This window comes from Hibiscus syriacus, unplaced genomic scaffold (assembly GCF_006381635.1).
Source record: "Hibiscus syriacus cultivar Baekdansim isolate YM2019G1 unplaced genomic scaffold, ASM638163v2 tig00110223_pilon, whole genome shotgun sequence".
In the NCBI taxonomy this organism is placed as follows: Eukaryota; Viridiplantae; Streptophyta; class Magnoliopsida; order Malvales; family Malvaceae; genus Hibiscus; species Hibiscus syriacus.
This window is the reverse complement of record NW_024062636.1, coordinates 522,682-546,014: the sequence shown is the minus strand read 5'-3', so window position 1 is coordinate 546,014 and position 23,333 is coordinate 522,682. Positions and strand designations below refer to the sequence as shown.

Sequence of the window (23,333 nt, the reverse complement as noted above, 5' to 3'; positions counted from 1 at the left end):
GGTCTTCTACGGAAGCTGCTCTCAACCTGGTGTTGGGGGCAGCCTACTATCTTACCTCCCCCTTACTCCATTACATACGGGAACAAGGGACAGCCATTTTGTCCAGAGCAATAAACATAAAGTAGGAAAAAATAATAAAAGATGCCTAATAGCGGGCAACACGAACACAAAATAAAAGGCAAAACACAAAAAAAAAAACAAAAACACCGGCTATTCAACTACCTTACTAAACCAGAAGAAAATATGCTGAAACGAGCAGAAGCAAGGAGAAAAAACATGAACACCAGGCCCCTCTCTCATACCTCAATCACGGAGGATCGAACCAAATACGCTCCAACGCCGCTTGATCTTCGACTTTCTGTGTAGCTTCTTCAACCCAAAAGATAGTGTTGTTCCCGACTCTCGACTTCTGTTGTAGTAACCATAATGTGAGTCGTTTCGTTTACTGAACGAGGTACAACTCTAAACTCACATGCATAGAATAGATCTGCATTATGCTTCAACTCTCAAACCAGAGCACTTATTTTCAAAAAATATGGCTCAGGAGAGACCACCTTTCGAATTACAGCTTTGGATTCGCCTTCCACCACCACCCGTGAAAAACCCAACTCTGCCACAGGGAAATCACGTCAACTGCCGCTCGAGCTTCAGCCATGAAAACAAAGGTAACATGCGGCCACCATTTCATACAAGCACCTAAAATATACCCATTTTCATCACGTATCTGGCCATGCTTGTTGACGGGCATGCAAAAAACGGGTATTGAAAATGGCTTTCACAAAATTGGAGGGTGGGGCCTGCCAATGAGATATTAAGCAAACCTTTTGGGCCATGCCCCTTATGTTGGCTGCGGCAAAATCTCTGCACTGAAATGAATTAAGGTCATAACGTCCTCTTTCCTCAACACTTTCCCCTGGTGATAGTTTAAGTTTCTCGTATACCGAAGTGCCCAGACGATAGTTAAGATTTCTACATGTTTCTGATGAAGTGTTTGGCTAAATAACCAATGCAAATAACTAGTTAAAACTAATGAAGAAACGGCACCCCTCCAGTCATAATTTAAATCACACCAAACTTCACGAGCTAAATCACAATATTTAATAGAATGGGTGTTTGATTCAATACTTGACGAGCATTGGCGGCACATAGGATTAGTGGAGATCCTACAAACATATAATCTATGTATGGTTGGAATAAAATTAAGAACACAACACCACACCTGTATTTTGATTTTCCTTTGACATGCGCAAGCCATAACATGTTTTAAAATAACTTTTAACTCAGGATTCACAACGACGTCTTCCAAAAGCATCTATAGCCACTAAGCACACTATATACCGCCGATTTTCCCCCGCTCCAGACTTGGGCATCAATTTTCTTGAAACAAGAAAGATGAATTCCCATATACGATTGGCCACCTCAACATCGAACAGTTGATACACTAAATCCTCATTCCACGTCATCGACACGTCATAGATTAAATCAACAACAGTAACAATCGAATTTTGGACTATTGATTCTACCAATTTAGGTTTCAGGTATGGAAACCACAAATCATTCCACGCCAAAATCGACACCCCAGAACCTACTTTCCACCGTAAGCCCAAGTTTAGCGGCCCTTTTGCACTCCAGATGCTCCTCCAAATAAACGATTGTGAGGACCCTAAGCCTCCAAAAATTATCATTGTGATAATGCTTTGCCTTTAACAATCTTCCCAATAAAAATGAAAGGTTCACAAACAACCTCCACCCCTGCTTGGCAAGAAGAGCAATATTGAATTTAGAAAGATCCCGGAAACCCAAGCCGCCATTTTCTTTGAGCTGACACAAAGAACTCCACTGGCACCAATGAATACCACGCTTCTTCTCATGACGCTGCCACCAAAACTGAGCCATAATTTGTTCCAATTCGGTGCATAAATTCTTGGGTAAGAGGAAACAAATCATAATGTACAAGGGAATCGCTTGCAATATCGATTTAATAAAAACTCTTTACCCCCTTGCGAAAGCACACGAATGCTCCAGCTCTGAACTCGATCATGAAACCTATTGCGTATATATGCGAAAACCCTCTTCTTATTACGCCCTAACATTGATGGCAAGCCCAAACATTTCTCTAGATTTGACGTGTTGGTCATTCCTAAAATACTTCGTACATCATTCATGTTTTCATCAATGACGTTGGAGCTGAAAAATATGTCAGATTTGTCAAAATTAATTTGCTGACCCGAGCACTCCCCATAAACCTTCAACAAGTCTTTTATTTGAGTTGTCACTCCAGCTTTCACTTTACCAAAGATAAGACTATCATCAGCAAAGAAAAGGTGAGAGATTGAAGTAGCATATCGATTAATTCAAACCCATTCCAACGAACCAAACGAGATCGAAGATCTGAGTAAAGTAGAGAGACCTTCACTACACAACAAAAATAGATATGGGCTTAGTGGATCACCTTGTCGAAGACACCGTTGAGGAACAAAACTGTGACCAACTACTCCATTCAAAATCACCTCATATGAGGTCAAACAAATGCACCTCCTTAAACACTCAATCCAAATGTCAGAGAAGCCCATATTTTCATGATTTTCCAAACGAAATCCCATTCGACCGGATCGTAGGCCTTACTCATGTCAAGGTTTAGTACGAAAAACTCCTTCTGACCGCTTCGCTTGTTCACGAAGGTGTGTAACAATTCATAAGAAACAATTATATTGTCAGAAATCAATCGACCCGGAACAAATGCACTCTGGGATTCGTCTACACAGTCAGAAAGCAACCCCTGCATTCGGTTCACCAGCATTTTAGCAACAATCTTATAGATGATGTTTCATAAACTGATGGGACGAAAATGAGATAACTTCTTCGAAGTAGCAATTTTCAGAATGATGACTATATGCGTGACACTAACTGTTTACATATCAAAGTCCTCTTGAATTAAACCAATGCAAAACTCAACAACTTTCTTCCCTATTAGGTGTCAGAATCTCTTATAGAAGTCCGCTCTTGGACCATCTTCACCTACTGCTTTGAGTGGAGACTTAGCCTTAACTGCACTGGTCACTTCCTTAAAAGTGAAAAGCCGAGTTAAACTAGTGTTCATGTACTGGGTGATACACACACCAGTGCCCTCCAAAATTTTATCAGTAATCGGCCGACAATCTGAAGTGAAAAGATTCTAAAAATAGCTACTAACCTCATCTACCATTTTCACCTCTGACTCAATAATTGTGCCTCCCTCAGCCTCTAAAGATGATATATGATTTTATCGCCTTCTTATGGAAACAAAGCGATGAAAAAAAGCTGTGTTGTTATCACCATTTTCCAACCAGTCAGCACGAGCCCTCTGCTCCCAATAAAGCTCTTCCTTGTCTATCTCCAGATTGAGCTGAAGTCTAGTGTCAACAATATCCCCCAAAGTCTCGTCAGTGGGTTGTGACTCCATCAAATAAGACAGCTTCTTCTTCAACTCAGCCGCAGTAAACTGCTTTATTTGGAAAATGTTTTTAAACCACTCATCAAGCACATGACTCACGTGATTGAGTTTTTCTGGTACTAAACCCTCCGATTCAGACCACAATCAACTTTCTTCGTCTTCGCACGACTCTTGAAGCCACGTGTCGAGATGGTATTTGTCCGACAAAAACAAGTGTCATTTTCTAAATCTCATCTTAAAAATGTAAGTGTTTTTCTTCTTACCTAAGATAAAATACAAATTTGAGGAGTAGCCACCAATCATTTATCGAGGTGTGATTGGTCACAAAAAATGTTATGTTATTTTAATAAAATTTATAAAAAATAATATTAAAATAACACAAAAAGGGTCTGCTTACCAGAAAATGAGTTCGGGAGTCGATTACGTGTGAGAAAGGATTAGCACCCCACAACGCCCAAAATTAATACCTTTATTTATTAATTAATATCTTTGCAGTAAAATTTATAAAATTGGATTTAATTTAATTTTTGATCCCATAAAAAACATTAAGGATATTATTTTATACCAACAAATAATTTAAAATACTTTCCTAATAAGTTAAGAAATATTTTTATGATTCATTGTATAAAATAATTTAACCAAAATACATATAATAAATTTAATGATTAAAATATATAAAATATCAAAATTCTAGGTATTAAAAGTGTAATTTAACCATAAATAATTATACGGTATTAAAATATAAATTATTAAAATTTATGGACTAAATACGATATTTATCCTAAATATATAAATACATGTGATTAATGACTGAAATGAAATAAAATAAAATATGAATACTAAATTAGAAAGAAAAGAAACATAATTCCAATGACTAAATTGTAAAAAAATACAACATACAAGAATCACGGACGAGATTTTCCCATTCACAAATTACACAGAGGTCCATCCCTAAAACGATGTCGTTTGGGAAGGGGTATAAATCCCCAAAATCTGAGCCTAAAGGCCTTAAGCTTATCATTTTCTCAATTCCTCTATATCTCTAAGAGAGAGAAATAAAATTTCTCTCTCGCCTCTATCTAGAACCCTCCACCGAAGGGATAGCCAGCTGTCGCAGACCGCCTATTGCCGACGTCGACATCCACCGCCGACCACCATCCACAATGGTCGGAATTTAGAAAAATTCCCCGAATCGAAGCTCTCTCTGTCCTAAAGCCAAATCCAACGACCTTTCCTTCTAAAAACCCATACATCGACTTAGATCTAAATATTTTACCTTCGATTTTTCGACTTCTCCGACGACACGTGGAAGCTTCGATGACGGTAAGATTCTTCCGATCTCTTCTCTATATTGTTCTAGATTTTTTTCGTGGATTGGTTGTTGTGTTTATTTGTTGCTTGTTGTTTTTTCTCCTTTGCAAGTTTGATGGGTTTATATAGGGTTCTTCAAACCACCCTATGGACTGGTTAAAAAAGGGAACCCAGGTGAGTCACCGGAGCTACGGTGGTGACTCACATAGGGCCCATGATGTATGCGGCTATCCTGCTGGGTGCATTAATTGCACCCAGATCTTCTGAATCCGGTGGTGAGGCGGTGGTGTCGTGGAAGCATCAGAGTGGAGCACTTGGAGGAGGCAGCCTGAATAACCCTAGAGTTATAATGAAACCCTAGGGTTTCTGCTGGATGAATATGGGCCCTTGGATCTTCCTCTTGATCGGACGACTGAGGATGCTGACGGTTGTAGCAGTGTAGGAAACCCTAGCAGAAAACCTTAAACGGACCTTGGGCCTATTGATTTATCTGGGTCTGTCTTGGGTCTGGACTTGTAAAATGGGCTTCGGATTCTGATTTGTAAATAGGCCTTGATTTGTTTTGCATTTTTTCTTCCTGTAATAAATTTATTATTTAATAATAATAATAATATAATATAAATACATAAACTCGGACGAAAATGACTGTCGATAGTTGTCTCTCTTTGCTCATTTTTGTGTTAACAAGAATAGAGCAAATATAAAAAGACAAGGAATTTTCGTCCAATTGATTTCTTGTTTTGATGGGAAATCCGTTCCACTACTCTTCCGCGGAGATCGAACTTTGATATGTTCCTCTTTTTTGGGTATTCAGATCTGGAGGATGATGGGTCTGCTCCATTATTCATTCAGAGGAGATCAGATTGGATCTATGCCACTTTTTTCGAGTATTTAGATCAATTTTTAAAGACATATATGCTCCACTATTCGTTCAGGGGAGATCAGATTGGATCTGTGCCTCTTTTTCGGGTATTCAGATCAATTTTTGAAGATGTATCTGCTATACTATTCATTCAGGGGAGATCAGACTAGATCTGTGCCATTTCTTGGGGTATTCAGATCAATTTTTGAAGATGTATCTGCTCTATTATTCATTCAGGGGAGATCAGACTGGATTTGTGCCTCTTTTTCGGGTATTCAAATCAATTTTTGAATATGTATCTTCTCCACTATTCATTTAGAGGAGATCATACTATATTTGTGCCTCTTTTTTGGGTATTCAGATCAATTTTTGAAGATGTATATGCTCCACTATTCATTCAGGGGAGATCAGACTGGATCTGTGCCACTTCTTCGGGTATTCAAATCAATTTTTGAATATGCATCTTCTCTACTATTCATTCAGGGGAGATTATACTAGATTTGTGCCACTTCTTCGGGTATTCAGATCAATTTTTGAAGATGTATCTGCTTCATTATTCATTTAGGGGAGATCAGGCTCGACGTTGATTTGATTCGCTGCTTTTCCAAAAAGACCAAATCTTTGATGAAAAGAATATATTCCACTACTCTTTCGTGGAAATCATACTCATAAAAGCTTTGGATATCCCTCTTTTTAGGGATTTTGAATTGATTACTCCTATATTGGAGTTTCAATATCTTCAACCTTCAGCTTTCTTTTAAGAAACCTGTAGATATTATACCATGCATTTATGAATGTCATGATCATATTTATGCCTAAAATGTGTGCAATGATGAAATTTTAGGGTATTTTCTTTTTCGAATGAGGACCATCTCTTGTTGTCCATCTTTGACTTAGTTTCATTTTGGGAACAGCAAACATGACCGGTTTACCGCAGCTAAACATCTTGATCCCATATTCTTTAGTTGGACACAATCTTAGTTTTCGTTCCTCTTGGACCCCACCAGTACCAATGACCAACCACTCGATTAGTGACAAATATTTTGGATCATCTTCAAATGTCTGAAACTTTCTATGTACCTTAATATTTTATTTTCCCTGTATCATGTCATCACATGTTAAAATCATTTTCAGCTTCAAAATACCTGCACTTTTCAAAAAGTTTTTTGTACACTAATACACCATGATTTCATGTACTTCAAGTTAAACTACATGTTTTAAATTTCCAAAGTAAGATGCTCGCAAAAAGGAGAGTTAACAAGAAAATGTCTCTTCTTATTCATATAAAAAGTTTTTTAAGTAACGACATGACAAACTTTTACTGAAAAAATGTAAAAGAAGTAGGCATCTTTAAACATCAGAAACACAAATGCTTTTGAATTGGCACACTGCAAAGTGACTTAAGTGTAGCTTCTGTCAAAAGGATCTCGAGATTGTGATAAAGGTGTGAAGTTCCTTCTTACACTGTCAAATCTCCAGTACTGACTTCAATTATAATGCTAAACAATACTTGATGTTGTTATCTCATACATGAATCTCTCCATCTATACAATGAATCCAGGATCTTTTCCAAACATGAATCCTGAATTATAACACTCAAGCCGCCCTTTACGGGTTTTCAACTTGAGACCTCATTTGGTTTCAAGTATCCTTTTTGGATTTTTACCTTGAACCCTCATTTTTCATACAGAAAAAACCTTTTAACTGCATCGGAATTCACTGGGTAGGGTAATTCTGGCCCATCCATCTCAACGAGGACTAGAGTTTCTCTAGAAAAGGCTTTCTTTACAACATAAGGTCATTCCCAATTTGGCATCCATTTTCCTCGGAAGTCATTTTGAATAAGTAAAATCCTTCTAAGCATGAGATCTCCTTCGTAAAATTCTCAGAGGCGAACTTTCTTATCATGTGCTCATACTATCCGCTTTTGGTACATCTGACCATGACAAATTGCTTTTAATCTTTTTTCTTCAATTAAGTTTAACTGGTCATATCTGGCTTGTACCCAATCTGCCTCATCTAGCTTTACCTCTGATAAAACTCGTAGTGAAGGAATTTCTACCTCAATAGGTAGGACTGCCTCCATCCCATAAGCTAAAGAAAATGGAGTTTCCCCAATCGATATTCGTACTGAAGTTCTATAAGCCAACAAAGCAAATGGTAGTTTCTCATGTCAATCTTTATAAGTTTCAATCATCTTCTCTATAAACCTCTTGATTTTCTTATTTGCCGCCTCTACTGCCCCATTCATCTTTGGGCGTTAAGTGATGGAATTATGATGTTTTTTCTGGAACTGCTCACAAACTGATTTCATCATCTTGTTGTTTAAATTCAAAGCATTTTCAGTAATAAACCTTTCTGGTAGACAAATGTTGTTTTTTTCCATATCATCAGGGTGCATTTTGATTTGATTGTAGCCAGAGAAACCATCCATGAATGAGAACAAAGAATTCTTAGCAGTATTATCCACCAATGTGTATATGTGTGGCAAAGGAAAATTATCCTTCGTACTAGCTCTATTGAGATCTCGGTAGTCATCATACATACGGACTTTACCATCCTTCTTTGATACAGGGATAATATTTTCCACCCACTCAAGATACTTGGTCACTTTGAGAAACCTGATATCAAATTGCTTTTTAACTTCTTCTTTCACTTTTAATAGCATTCCGGGTTTCATTCTTCTCTTTTGTTTCACAGGCTTACATTCTAACTTTATTGGTAACTTGTGTACTACCAACTTTGTATCCAAACCTAGCATGTCTTCATATGACCAAGCGAATATGTCCTTATATTCTTGAAGCAATTTGATCAAACATTGTGGTCCTTAATTAGATAAAATAGTATCAATTTTCACTTATTTCTTATCCTTATTTGACCCTAAATTTAAAATCTCAGTATGTTCCTCATGAGGCAAAATCTGATTATCCTCTTTTCTACCATTTTTAACAGCTCAGAAGGTAAGTCGCATCCCTTACCATTATCACAATCTTCGACTTCCCCTTGACACATGGGCTGCTCGAAGTCAATTTATGAGTTAGTGTCATCAACATTCATGTTATTGATATGTGAGTTCCTCAAAGGAAAATGAACAAGAGTATATATACATATAATCATAAAAATGCATGGAAAAATGTTTTCCATTTGGAATTAATTGGGATGCATCTTTTATTGAAAGTAAGAAAAACATATAGTTTAGCCCTTTTACACAAAATCAAACTATTGCCTCAGGGTATAAGCAATAGAGAAAGTTCTTGTGTATTACTCTGAAAAACACTTGAAAACTACAGGTAATTCTTCCGCAATCCAGTTATTTAACTCAAAGTCTGATGGTACGGGATATATGCCCATATCTCTCTTTTCTTCAGATTCATCATCTGATATGACATTGATACTCAACACTTTCAAAGCATTCTCAACTATCAACCCTTTGCCTTGCTGATCCTCTAGGAACATATGTCCTCTAGACACAAAAATATTACTCAACGGTGGAAAAGTCATTGGTTCCCAGATGAGATCTTCTCCAGCTAACTTTGCTTTCCTCATTTATTGATTATTTTTAATGCCCCTATGTTTCTCTCTTACAGTTGACTGATATACCAAACCAAATCGCTTTTTTTTAGCGATAGGAAAAACTGGATTAACTAGTCCCTGCAAGTAACTTTCTAACCCTTTTCTGGCTTTTTCTCCTTTTCCTAGGGTCAATTTGAGCCCCATTTTAGTGAAATTCGAAAGTTTGGGTTTGGGCATCCTTTGGTATTCAGACACAAAAGTGGAATTAACAAATTCTAACGATCTAAAAGAGCACTCAATAGCTTCTTCATTCAATTCAACATATGGAGCAGTGGTAGAGACTGAAGCAATGATATCTTCTTCAGCATTAAGACATACCAGTCTTCTCTCTATTACGAATTTTAATTTTTGATGTAGTGTGGACGGAACTGTCTCAGCCTTTTGAATCTAATGCCTCCCTAGTAAGCAATTGTAAGTGGGTATAATATCCATTATAAGGAATTCAACACCATATGTAGCTGGGCTAATAGTTAAAGGAATGTCGAGTTTTCCCAATACCTCCTTTTTGGTTCCATCTAAAGCTCAAACAATACTCTGACTATTTCTCATGAGTGTACTGTCGACTGGTAATTTCTTCGAAGTCACCAATATCATTACATTTAAAGCTGAGCCATTACTGACTAACACTCGAGATAGAATATGTCATTTTCACTTAATAGTGATGTACAGGGCTTTAGGGATACCATTCATCCTAGAGGGGATTTCATCTTCAGAAAAAGAAATGAAATTATTAGCATGTATTTTGATATCAGCCTATCTTATTTATTTCCAAGCAATTCCTTTAGCACAAAAGTTTGATTTAACACCTTCAATAAAGTATTCTGATGTGCTTCGGAGCTTAATAAAAGTGCTAAGACTAATATACAAGCGGGCAATTTGTGTAACTACTCAACAATATTGTATTCACTGTGTTTTAGAAACTTTAAGAATTCTACAGCTTCATTTTCAGTTACTGGTTCGTTGATGACAAATTCATCTTCTCTCAGTTGCAGGTCAGCCTTCTTCCCTTTGTCAATAGTAGCTTGTTTCTCAGGTTCTTTAGAATAACATCTTCCACTTCTGGTAAAATTTCCAACCTCATAGACTTTTTCATTTTTCTCTTATTGTTTCCTCTATTTTACAATCGTATTTCCATGGCACATGCTTGTCATCTTTATGCGGGAACGGTGATGGAGGAGTGATAACCATATTCGAAGCTATTTTCTCTGATACACGAACCCTTGGTGTAATAATTAGAGGATAATTAGAGTTGTAAACCTCTCTAGATGATCCTTCAGAGGAGCAAATTTCTATTTCCTCTTCTTCTGGTATTTCCTTGAAAAACTCCATTTCTTTTTTATCCATCATCTTGTGTACCAAAGCCCAAAAATCTAGACATTGTTGTATAACGTGTCCTTCGCAGTTGTGATAATTACATGCATTTCCAATGTTTATTCATTTTACTAACAAATTGGGCCTCAATAGACCAATTTTATTCATTTGAACCCACGCCAATACATAGGTGATTCTAACTCGTTAACTTACGTTATAGTTTTCTTTCCCTTATCCTCAATAACTGCATTGATTCTCATATTCGGTTGCTCATTGTCACCAAAATTGATAACATTCCTTGTTCTAAGGCTTTGGAAAACTTTCTTGAATGTCTTGCAATTTTCAATGGAATTTCCGCAAACCCCTGCATGATATTCACATTGCAAGCTAACATCATACCACTTAGGATATGGAGGTTGTATGGGTGATACATGATAAGGTGACACTATATGTTTGTCATACAATATCTGGAACAACCATTTGTACGTCATAGGAATTGAGTAAAACCGGGGCTTCTCTCTTTCTTGCCTTGATTCTCTTACCCCTTGCTTGGCAGAGTTTTGTGTAGAGGATCCTATATCCTGAGGTTGAGATACCATGATATTATTGGATTCATATTTCCTCACATTATTTACTTCACTCTCCTTCTTTTTCAATACATGCTAAGGCCTTCTTTTATAACCCTTATTTCTTCTACTAGTTGTTCCCATTGTTTGTTTGACTCTTTCTTGCCTTCTTGATCAAAATCCGGAACATCTTCAACTTGTTGTTGGTTTATAGAGGGACTAGGTAAGTCTATGTTGACTTTTCCTGACTGAGTAACCATTCCTTGCTGGGCCTTAACATGAGGTGTTGTAAAGCTGAGGGGTATATAGATTCCTTAATAACTAGAGCTTTTTGACGATATGCTCGTGGTGTGAAACCCGAAGGGTATAAAGGTTCTTCAGTGGTAGTACCAACAGTTGGGGTATTTTCTCGGTCCATACTTCTTCCTTGTAACATACTTGCATATTTCTCAATCATATCATTCTGGGATTTCAACATTTGTTCATATATTTCTTCATGGGCTTTCTTAAAACTTTCTTTCATCTCAAGCTGAGTCCTTTCGATTTGGGCGATTTTATCATCCATTACCTTTTTTCTGGTACTGTGTGGATGCTTAGAGATGTCTAGTATTCTTCGAAAAACAAAAAAAACCTTTTTAATGAATATGGATGTTTTATTAATGAATATGATAAATATTATCAAAATGAAATATAAAATGCCTGTGCAAGATATGCAAAATGCAAGGTTTTGATATTGGAATGAATCCTTAGACCAACTTTTATACTAAAACAAAGTAACTCAAAAATCTCCCCTAACTATTGTATATGCTCCAGTAACTCAAAATTCTTATAAGCTTCTTCAGTTTCAGGCTCTAATCCTTCACTTAAATTAGTAGCTTCACATGCCATGTCAACCAAATATTGAGCCACTCCCTGAGCATGCTCCAAATATTTGGCAATAAGATCATCTCTTTGTTTGACTCTCCATTGAGCATGTTCCCAGCAATTATTTTTGCAAACATTGTAAAATTCCTTCATAAGGGACAATAGGGAGTTCATTTACCATCCTCTGAAGATCTTGGACCTAGCCTCAAGTTTATTTACTTGTTTTATCATACTTTTAACTTCTGAGTTACTTTCTTGTCTTTGCAATGATATCTCCAGCCTTAAGATCTTGCCTTCTAGTTTCTGATTTTGGGCTTGATTTTCTAGCAATTGTTGCTCTAATGCATCTTTTTCTTGGAAAGTATCTTGGCATGATGTTTACTTCATTTGAGCTCTTCTTTGCTTTCTTCAGCTTTTCTTTTCAAACTTGCCGATTGTTGTTTCCATTCAACAGGTAATTTGCTTGAACCTTCTGTAATCTGAGTCTTTACCATTTGCTGATAAGATGACTGGAGATTATTAAAATCTAATCTGAGCTACTTTTTAACCTTGTTAACTTGATCTTCTCATCCTTTATGGATGTCTATTTCGATTCCTTTATGGTATACTTTCTCCTCTAATTTTTGCAGAGTTTTTCTCCATTGTTTCCTTTCAATCTCGAAGTCTTGTCTTGCCAACTCTAATGGAGATGGTATAACTCTAAAATATTATTTGGTAGGTTGAACATTCTAAAGATTAACCAACGGGAGGTTATCGTTGACCCAACTATTCTCCATTGCTCATACTCTTGTGAAAGTTTTTGACTGAAAGTGAACAAATTTACTGGATGAGTCTGTTTCCAAGCATCAGCGACCCTTCTGACTTTATTCTTGTACTGATCACCTCTAAATGAAAACTATGATTTAGATAAACCTGATGTTGCAGGAATAAATTACCTCGATCCATATTGTCTGGAAATCAACAAAGGTGCATATCCTACGGAACCCCAGATGCCTGGCAAAGGAACCCAATCATGCTCTCCACATCTATACAGTATATTTGAAGAAGTATTCCATGAGGCATGCCATAATACATCACTATCTTTGAAATTTTTGAAGATATTCATCCCTTTTTATTCATCGTAACCTCTGGGCCATTCTCGTGAAAGGAAGTCTTGCAAGGGTGAAAAATCTTCCAGAAATACTCGACCAGGTGTTTTTTCCTCATGCTTGATATGATTAAGAATCCATACTAACAAAAAAAGTGCACAGCCTATAAAACGTCCCTCTCCTTCGCGTCTACAGGAATTCAAAGAACGAAATGTTTTAGCTAAAATAGATGGAACATGATCTATATTCTTATACAATCTTTCAAACAAGCCCACATCTGATATATCCACATGCCCCAGGATTTTTGGAAAAATAATCAATCCATAAATACCTAAAGCTAACATATCAATCTTCTTCCTTTTTTATGGATGACGATAAATCGCTTCTCTCAGAGCAGTCCAAGTGATATATTCATTATCACCCTTCTTTTTTATATTTCTAGTGACCCACTCTTCACTCATTCTAGTCATTAAGAGTAATTTCTTCTTAAAAGAAGAAGTATTAGGTGGTTTGGTATATACCCTCTCTTCATGGGATCTCGGACAACGAATAAGAGCTCGATATTCCTTTATAGTAGGCGTTAGATCCACTCTGCCAAAGGTGAAACAACTATAGGCGGGATTCCAAAATTGTGATAGAGCTCTAAATAAATGTTGATTCATAGGGATGTCTAAGAGATATGTAATGTCACCATATAACTGATAGAACAACTTCTTGTCTGTTATTTCCCATTTTCCCCAGATTTCTTTTAACTCACTCAGATTGTTTTGCCGGACATTGATATGAGTATAACCAATCAGATCTGACATGTATCCTAGTGATAGACTATCTCCATTGATAAGTTGAGATTGCTCAGACCATCTTAGAACCACTGCATTGTCTTCAACTTCATGTTGGACTTTTCGTTCCATATTTCCAGCTTTCTATATGGACATCAACCATGAATCAACACTATGGTATGAAAAATGTAATACAAAATGAAAAGTAATATAAAAATCAACCAATAATAAGTAGTCAATAAAAAATCCTAACTTCATGCAATCTAGTTCACATGCTTGTTTGGAAAGATAAACCTAACCGCATGATTTCTAGTTCGCATACATTTATTCAGAAAATAAAGTAATGCTAAGTAAATTAAAAAAACTCAACAAGCTTTTCCTTGTGTGCTAACCTTACGAGAATATTTTGGTTTAGGCTCTGCCTAGACTCAAGTTCTAGGTTTATTATATGCTCGATTTGGCTCTAAGGTAAAAAGGTCTTCGAATTGTCCTTGTTGGTGCCCCCTTGGGCTGTCAAACCCTCAATCCTTGCCCATTACAGGCTTTCGGATTGAGTTCAATTCGAAGGAACACACTTCCTTATGTCTATACAGAAGTGAAAACCACACGAGGAACATAAGGTGTGAGCTCAAAGAATGGTCCCCTATCCCATACGGAGGTGAAAACCACACGAGGGAGTAGTTTCCCATTCATGCTAAATAGGATAGAGCGGGGTTTTAGCTCATGTTATGATAATATAGTGCATAGTGTGTGAGGAAAAACATAAAAAGAAAAAAAACAATGTACAACACACAAATTCATTCTTAAAATCCAAAGACACGTAATTAAATCTGAAAATAATAACAAACAAGTTAGTCCAACTATTTATACAAAGAAAAATAATCAAGGGATAAAAAAACTAAATTAAAACAAATTTATAATTTTATTGCAAAAACAATTAATTAATAAACTAGTGGCTCGACTCTCTAAAAAAACTAAATCCCCAGTGGAGTTACCAAGCTATCTAGACGGTATTTGCCTGGCGAAAACAAGTGTCGTTATTTTCTAAATCTCGTCTCGAAAAAGTAAGTGTTTTTCTTCTTACATAAGATAAAACACAAATTTGAGGAGTCGCCACCAATCATTTATCGAGGTGTTATTGGCCACCAAAAATGCTATGTTATTTTAATAAAATTTATAAAAATAATATTAAAACAACACAAAAAGGGTCAGCTTACCATAAAATGAGTTCAGGAGTCGGTTACGTGTGGGGAAAGATTATCACCCTCACAATGTCTAAAATTGGTACCTTTGTTTATTAATTAATGTATTTGCAGTAAAATTTATAAATTTGGATTTAATTTAATTTTTGATCCCATAAAAAACATTAGGGATATTATTTTATACCAACAAATAATTTAAAATACTTTCCTAATAAAATAAGGAAATATTTTTATGATTCATTGTATAAAATAATTTAACCAAAATACATATAATAAATTTAATGATTAAAATATGAAAATATCAAAATTTTAGGTATTAAAAGTGTAATTTAACCATAAATAAGTATATGGGATTAAAATATAAATTATTAAAATATATGGACTAAATATGATATTTACCCTAAATATATAAATACATGCGATTAATGAATGAAATGAAATAAAATACGAATATCAAATTAGAAAGCACGGAAACATAATTCCAGTGAATAAATTGTAAAAAATACAACATACATGAATCAATGAGGAGATTTGCCCATTCACAAATTACACAGAGGTTCCTCCCCAAAATGGTGTCATTTGGGAAGGGGTATAAATCCCCAAAATCCGATCCTAAAGGCCTTAAGCTTATCATTTTCTCAATTTCACTATCTCTCTAAGAGAGATAAATAAAATTTCTCTCTCGCCTCTCTCTAAAACTCCCCACCGGAGGGATAGCCAGCCACCGACGGTCTCCTATTACCGGTGTCGACAGCTACCGCCGGTCACCGTTTACAGTGGCCGAAGTTTAGAAAAAATCCCCGAATCGAAGCTCTCTCCGTCCTAAAGCCGAATCCGGCGACCTTTCCTTCTAAAAACCCATAGATCAACATAGATCTATTTTTTTTACCTTCGATGTTTCTACTTCTCTAATGATGCGTGGAAGCTCCGACAACGGTAAGATTCTCTCGATCTCTTCTCTATATTTTTCTAGATTTTTTTCGTGGATTGGTTGTTGTGTTTCTTTGTTGCTTGCTGTTTTTTTCTCCTTTGCAGGTTTGATGGGTTTATATAGGGTTCTTCGAACCACTCTATGGATCGGTTAAAATAGGGAACCCCGGTGAGTCACCAGAGCTACGATGGTGACTCACCCTAGGGTCGATGATGTGTGTGACTATCTTGCTGGGTGCATTTAAATGCACCCAGATCTTCTAGATCCGGTGGTGAGGCCGTGGTGTCGTGACAACATCGGAGTGGAGAACTTGGAGGTGGCGGCCCAAATAGCCCTAGGGTTGTAATGAAACCCTAGGGTTTCTACTGGATGAATTTGGGCCCTTGGATCTTCCTCTTGATTGGACGGTTGAGAATGCTGGCGGCTGGAGCTGTGTAGGAAACCCTAGCAGAAAACCTTAAACGAGTATTGGGCCTAATGGGTTATCTGGGCTTGTCTCGGGTTTGGACTTGTAAAATGGGCTCCAAATTCTGATTTGTAAATGAGCCTTGATTTGTTTTGCATTTGTGCTTCCTGTAATAAATTTAATAATAATATAAATGCATAAACTCGGACGAAAATGACTTTCGACACCACGAAGTCTCAAAATGAAAGTGTCATCTTCTCTTCGTATCCCCATGAAACATCGTGTACAGAAGAATAGGAAAATTATCCGAAATAGAATAATTAATTGTTGGAGCGAATACTTTGAAAATAAATTCTTTCATCCATCATTCGCCACCCCTCTGTCCAATTTCTCACGAATATTAGTTGCACTGCTCCTGCCACGTTCCCATGTATACCAAATGCCATTATACCCAACATCATCCAAATTACAAGCATCCAAAGCCTCCCTAAAAGCCCCTATTAGTCCTTCGTTCCTCAGACCTCCGCCATTGTTTTCAAATGAGTAAAGAATCTCGTTGAAATCGCCCACAACACACAAGGGATTATATGGACTATCATTGAGGAGACGAAGCAAATTCCAAGACTCCCCGCGTCAAATCTCTTGAGGAGCCCCGTATAAACCTGTCAACCTCCAAAAATACCCATCAGAATCCACGTTAAAAGTTACATCAGTATGAGAATCAGAAAAAGAATGAAGGACCACATCACAAGTCGAACGCCACGCTAGGCAAAGACCTCCCCTAGTTCCCTGAGCTTCAACCTCTACTCCATACACAAAACCACCAGACTCGTGAATCTTCTCCATGCGGCAATTCTGTAGTTTCATCTCCATGAAAAAAACTACAAATGGATTAACGTCTCGCTACATATGCCCGAGACGGTGAACTGTCCAGGGTATTCCCAAACCCCAAACATTTCAACTTAAGATTTTCATTGATCCTGGTCGGCCTGTGATCACAGGCCTATGGATGTGTTGAAAGTTCCAGTATCATTTTAATTCTGTAAATGCAAAGTTACCGGACCACTCATTCTCTTAGCACTATCCACATTTTCCACCGGTTCCTCTTCCTTAGCTGCAACCATAGCAGTATCCATATCTCCAACATTATTTTGAGCATTTCCCTTGCCGGGAAAAACTCCCTCGACCTACGCCTTAGTTTATTCACCCTTATTTGTCCCAGTAGATGATGTAGAATATACCACTTCCCTATTTGTGGTCAAGTTTTCAACAACCTCACAATCGTCTCGTAGCCAAGGTCTTGTTTGAATCACACGTCTCAAAGTCAGAGCTCGGATCAAAACGTTCCACTGAGGAATCAAGTCCTTTTTCTCCTTCAAAATCCGATGTGGAAAGAATTTTTCCCCATGCCCCAGCTTACCGCACAAGAAACAAAATAGCCGAAGCTTCTTATACTGAAAGTTAGCGTACACGGAAGCACCATTCGACAGCACAATTCGCTTCTTTCTTTTCAACGGCTTTCCAACATCCATTCAAACTCTCACCCGAATATTACCTTTATACCCCAATGAGACAATAGTGGCATCATAATCAATAAACTTGCCAATAAAATTCCCAAACTGCTTCGCCACTTGTTCCGAAATGAAACCGATTGGAAGATCATTCACTATCACCCAAAACTCACCCCATTATAAGTCCATTGTCATAGGATCCTCCCCCGGTTTGAGGCGGTGAATCAACAAAATATGGGAACTAAAATATCACGGACCCTCCGTTACTATCCAATCAACGTCCTCATCATGAAATAAACGGAACAAAAAATGTCCTTCACCTAACTTTGTGATTGCAATACCTCCGATTAGCCTCTACACATTCGCTAGAGTAACGTGCATGGCTTGAAAATTCACAGACCTCGACGTAAGGAAGCGTCCCACAAGAAAATGATCAAAAGAGATTGATAAGTCTGATTCTGGTGGTTGCAAAACCAAGAGTTCATCCACCTCATCTCCCAAATTTATATTTTCAATCTCTTTTTCAATGTCCCCCATCGAGACAAAACGCAGAAATATCACTAAAAAAACTAGCAGAAAATAGAACGATGAGAACACCTCAGATACTACCACTAATCAGAAAACTAAGAACTGAAAAAAAACGGCGGAACACCTATCACATACAACAAAACCCTATCACAAACGACACAAAACCCTAGCACAGAGGGTATTCCATTCACCATAAAATTGTTTATTTCACTTTTATCACATTTTTAAACAATAATTTTAAAATATTTAAAAAATAAAAATATTTGAAAACTATTATTTTTTTAAATTTAGTAATCATAAAATTTTAATAAAACATTCTTTCATTTTAATAAAAGTTATCCCTTAAATAAATGCTACATTGAATTTGGGCCTTAGCGGAAATGGAACAAAGCCCGGCTCGCTCAATGATCACGGGGGAAAGAACATAGACTCGCAGAAAGAATGAGAGTGATTTTCCAATTCGATCCGAAGGTTTTACATGCCTTTCTTGATTAGGGGACTGGAAAAACAAATTTGGAAAGAAACAGTTGTAGAAATAGAATTAATCCGATTCCGAAATAAATAAGATTTGCAAATAGCCAAGCATTGAAATGGCTAAGATTTGCAGACTGAATTCCCTGCACAACGCCCTTAGATATCTCCAACAGTCGTCCTTCTCCACCGCGGTTATCCGCCAGCGTTCTTCCTCCATTCCGCGTCTCTCCTCGCCGCCGTTCTCCACCACCGTCCGTCTCCTTCGCACCGGTCGTGATCCTGCCATCAGGTAGATTAAAACTCGTATAATTATACTCTATTCTAGAACCCCAAAAAAGAAAAGACATCAATTCTCGCTTCAACTTTTTGCTCGATTCTTTTAGGTACGAGACTGCAGCTCCATTAAACTGGGGCATTCGCATCGTACCGGAGAAAAAGGCCTACGTGATAGAAAGGTTCGGGAAATACTTGAAAACGCTTCCGTCTGGAATACATTTCCTTATCCCATTCGTGGATAGAATTGCCTACGTTCATTCCCTCAAGGAAGAGGCTATTCCAATCCCGGACCAATCCGCTATTACCAAAGACAATGTCAGCATTCTCATTGATGGCGTTTTATATGTCAAGGTCTTTCTTCCATTCCACCTCCTCTTCTTTGCCCTTTTGTTCAATCTTTAAAACCTTTTGGTCTATATTTGCTTTGGAATCTTTGTAGATTGTGGATCCCAAGCTTGCCTCTTACGGCGTTGAGAACCCAATCTATGCCGTCATTCAGCTTGCTCAAACTACCATGCGTAGCGAGCTTGGTAAAATTACCCTCGACAAGACCTTCGAAGAGAGAGATACTCTCAACGAAAAGATTGTGGTTCGTTTTCTTTCTTTGATTTTCTCTTCCTTTCTCTTTCTTTGTGAAATTTAACTATAGATTTGATGAATCAGCCCAAGATAGGATGAATTGAGTTTATAATACAATTATGATTATATATCAATAATGGGATAAGAAGAAAATAGGCAGAAACTCTTTATTCTTATTTGTGTTAACAGTTTGAGAGGAGTGATTAAGAATAACTGCCCTACTTACCTTTTGTTTAACTTGTATTCATGATTAACATCTGTGTCAAATTTGTTGTGTGCCTTCTCTGGTAAGTTTATGCTTGATGTGTGATAATTCTTTTAGTTAGTTTGTTCAATGTCTCTGATAATTTCCAATGACACGTGATTATGGTGGTGTGGAAAAAGTTGGAAAGATACTGTATTAATCCTGTACTTGTTTTTCTGGTTCATCAATGTCTCAAAAATCACAACCCCCCGCCCCCCCCCCCCCCAAAAAAAAAGATTAGTGGAAAGGATGATGACTCTTTTGGAATGACATGAGGGTTGCAGGAGTCCATCAATGTTGCCGCAAAAGACTGGGGCCTTCAATGTCTCCGTTATGAGATAAGTGAGTAATGTTTATCATTTATTTTCTTCCTGGAATTCTTTATGTTAACAATATATCATTTATATATTACTTCACTGTCAACCCAGGGGATATATCTCCACCTCGTGGGGTGAGAGCAGCTATGGAGATGCAAGCAGAAGCAGAGCGTAAAAGAAGAGCTCAAGTTCTTGAATCTGAAGGTAAGGCCGTAATAGTTATTTTTCCTTTTAGGGGAAGGTAGTAATTAATGGCACTTTAGCATCTTCTCTTTTAATAAATGATTTAGACAAGATGATCTAATCATAATAGTTAATTTTAACAGGTGAAAGACAGGCCGACATAAATATTGCTGAAGGTAGGAAAAGTTCTGTGATATTAGCATCTGAAGCAGCAAGAATGGATCAGGTTAACCGAGCACAAGGTTAGTGATCATTACTTGTAAGCAGTCATAACAATAAAAATTGGCCGGGCTTTATATGAATTGTAATTGACTTTGATGTGGGTAACTAATTTTGGTTATGTCTTTTTGGAACTCTCCTCTTATGGACAACACTAACTGATCAAGCAGTGATTCTATTATTGTTCTTGCCCCTTTTTTATTATTTCTCTTCATGTCTTCGTGTCTTCAAAATTTTCTTCTTTACAAATGCATTTATTAGGTGAAGCGGAAGCCATCCTTGCTAGAGCCCAAGCTACAGCTAAAGGAATTGCCTTGGTGTCACAATCCTTAAAGGAAAATGGGGGAGTTGAGGTGAGATTCCTCCATCATTCTCGTCATATGTAAATGTTAGGTGCTAACTTTTCTATCATTCCTGAAACTATTAAAGGATCCAAATAAGATTTTCCTATCTACTTTTAGGGTGCATTTGATAATGAGGGCAAACCAAACGGGGGCATATGATTCCCATGAGGGCACTTTTCTAGTAAAGGATTCAAATAGTGCGATTGTTGGTAATATTTTTTCCCTCGTGGGAATGAGAGCAAATCAATTGTTGGCATATGATTCCGGAAAAGATTATTATCCCTAGTAATGATCTTTTAGCCAAACGCACCCATAAGGTATCATGTATTTCCTATGATGTAATTGGAAAACATGTTGGGATCATCATGATACTTGTAAATGTCAAATACTCTTTCTAAGAGTCCCGAAACTTCCATGCCGGCTGTTTGCTTTAATGACTTGATGCCTAATTAGGTTGTCTGGATTTTGCTCTGTTATAGGGAAACAAACTGAAGACTTGCAGGTTTTTTTGGTCTTTTCCTGTTGAAGCTAGGTTTAATTGTTTGAACTAGGAGATTTTCAGTCTATCCCTTGTATTTTGAATGCACTAGGAGGAAAATCGCAAGTAAGAGAGAGAGAACCCTAGTTGAATATGAGGTACTACTGCCAAACAGATTTTGTTGTTTTAAGGAATAAACCCTATATGCGTATACTTGGCATTTCTGATCTGAGTTATATGAGTCATGAATTCTTAAGGCTGAATACATTTGTAGACAAGAGGTATGAAAAGTCATGCTTATTACTAAGAGGGGACTAAAATTTATGGTTTATTTTGCAGGCAGCAAGTTTGAGGATTGCAGAGCAGTATGTTCACGCCTTCAGTAATATTGCCAAGGAGGTAAAAAGGGGATAGCATGCAGCCATACACCTGTTCCCAGTATTAATTCATTATCAAGGTTTTATTCACTCTTTATCTTTCTGCCTGAACTTGTCCTTTCTTCTTATTTGTTAGGGCACAACGATGTTGCTTCCTAGTTCTACTGCGAATCCTGCAAACATGATTGCCCAAGCTCTCACCATGTACAAAAGCCTGGTTAAAAATGCTTCTGCAGATGGTTCTTACACAAACGTTGCCCATGAACTACCCAAAAGCACCAAGGATGCTCCTGGAGAGCCTGAAGGTGAAACCCTAGACCTCTCTAAATCAGTGGAAGCAAGGGATACGAGTCATGATGGTCAACCGGTATTTTCACTCCAGAACCCCAAGAAAAACAATTAGAAACCGATTTTATCAAAATTCTATTGCTTGAAACCAGATTGTCTTTCTGGGTTCTTGTATGGAGACTACGTTGATACTAGTTAAAACATTCCTAATATTTCAAAAGGAAAATATAAGGATTTAGAGGATATTAGAATGCTCATTCATTTGGCAAAGACTAGGACTGCCTTTTGTAATACAGGCTGGTGTATCTTTTGTAGCCTCGAGAATCCAACTAAAGGTTGAAAAGTTTTCATGAAACACCTGCTTTGCCCGCCGATCTGCAGTTAAAATTTAAGCATTTGATTTTATTTCATATGCTTCGATGTAGTCCTTTCTACTACTATCGACAACAGTTGGGGCTTTGGATTTATGCTGGATTATTCTTTTCCTATATAGTTCTCATGCATGTGAATACAATCCAGCACAGAGAAATAGATAATGTGTAAAGATGGAGTTATTCGTCCAAATGAGCAGCGGCATACCATACTGATCAAAACCAAATGCAGAAAGATGTTTTCTTCATGGTTTGCAGCAACTGCATTTCTGAGTAGATGAAAAATCTAGATCTTATTTTAATCAGCACGTACATATGCGCCTGTTTCAATTTCCACTTAAATGCTGAGGATTGAAAAAGAGCCTTCATTGTTCTTGTTAAGAAAACATAAAAGGACAGTGAATCCCAGAAGAATGAGCATATAAACAAAAAAAATATTTCTAGACCAACAACTAGTTGGTTTAATGTGATAAGATACTATATCTTAAGTAAGGTTCTTCTTCGTCTTTTGTTCCTAGTAGATCTATAGGCGGTGGCGGCGGCACCAACCCTCAAGGCTGGTTGCTGGCCGTCGATTCTTTTCTTTCTTTAGTTTTCTTTTGTTTTTACCTTTTATTAGGTATGCTTTTAAGCATCAAGGTCGGTGTTCGGTGCCGTTGTTACCTTTCTTCGTCTATTGGCTTGATTTGAGTGAGTGTTTTCGTTCGTAAGTCTTTACCTCTCTTTCGCCTTCAGCTGTTGTGTTTGCTTTGCCTAGATAGTTGTGTCCTAGGTTGCAGGAGGTTTCTGCTGAAGATGTTGGTTTAGTGTTTCTGATT

The 23,333-nt window shown here is 37.3% G+C and overlaps 1 protein-coding gene across 1 annotated transcript; it reads left to right on the top strand.

The window, feature by feature from the left end:
- The first annotated feature begins 18,829 nt into the window (after window positions 1-18,829).
- On the top strand, window positions 18,830-22,500 carry LOC120114340 (stomatin-like protein 2, mitochondrial). The gene is made up of 9 exons (XM_039135285.1): window positions 18,830-19,128; window positions 19,223-19,466; window positions 19,555-19,704; window positions 20,223-20,280; window positions 20,367-20,459; window positions 20,582-20,680; window positions 20,919-21,010; window positions 21,819-21,878; window positions 21,993-22,500. Exons 1-9 carry the CDS (start codon window positions 18,956-18,958, stop codon window positions 22,257-22,259), a joined length of 1,236 nt encoding a protein of 411 aa, XP_038991216.1. The 5' UTR covers window positions 18,830-18,955; the 3' UTR covers window positions 22,260-22,500.
- Window positions 22,501-23,333: the final 833 nt, after the last annotated feature.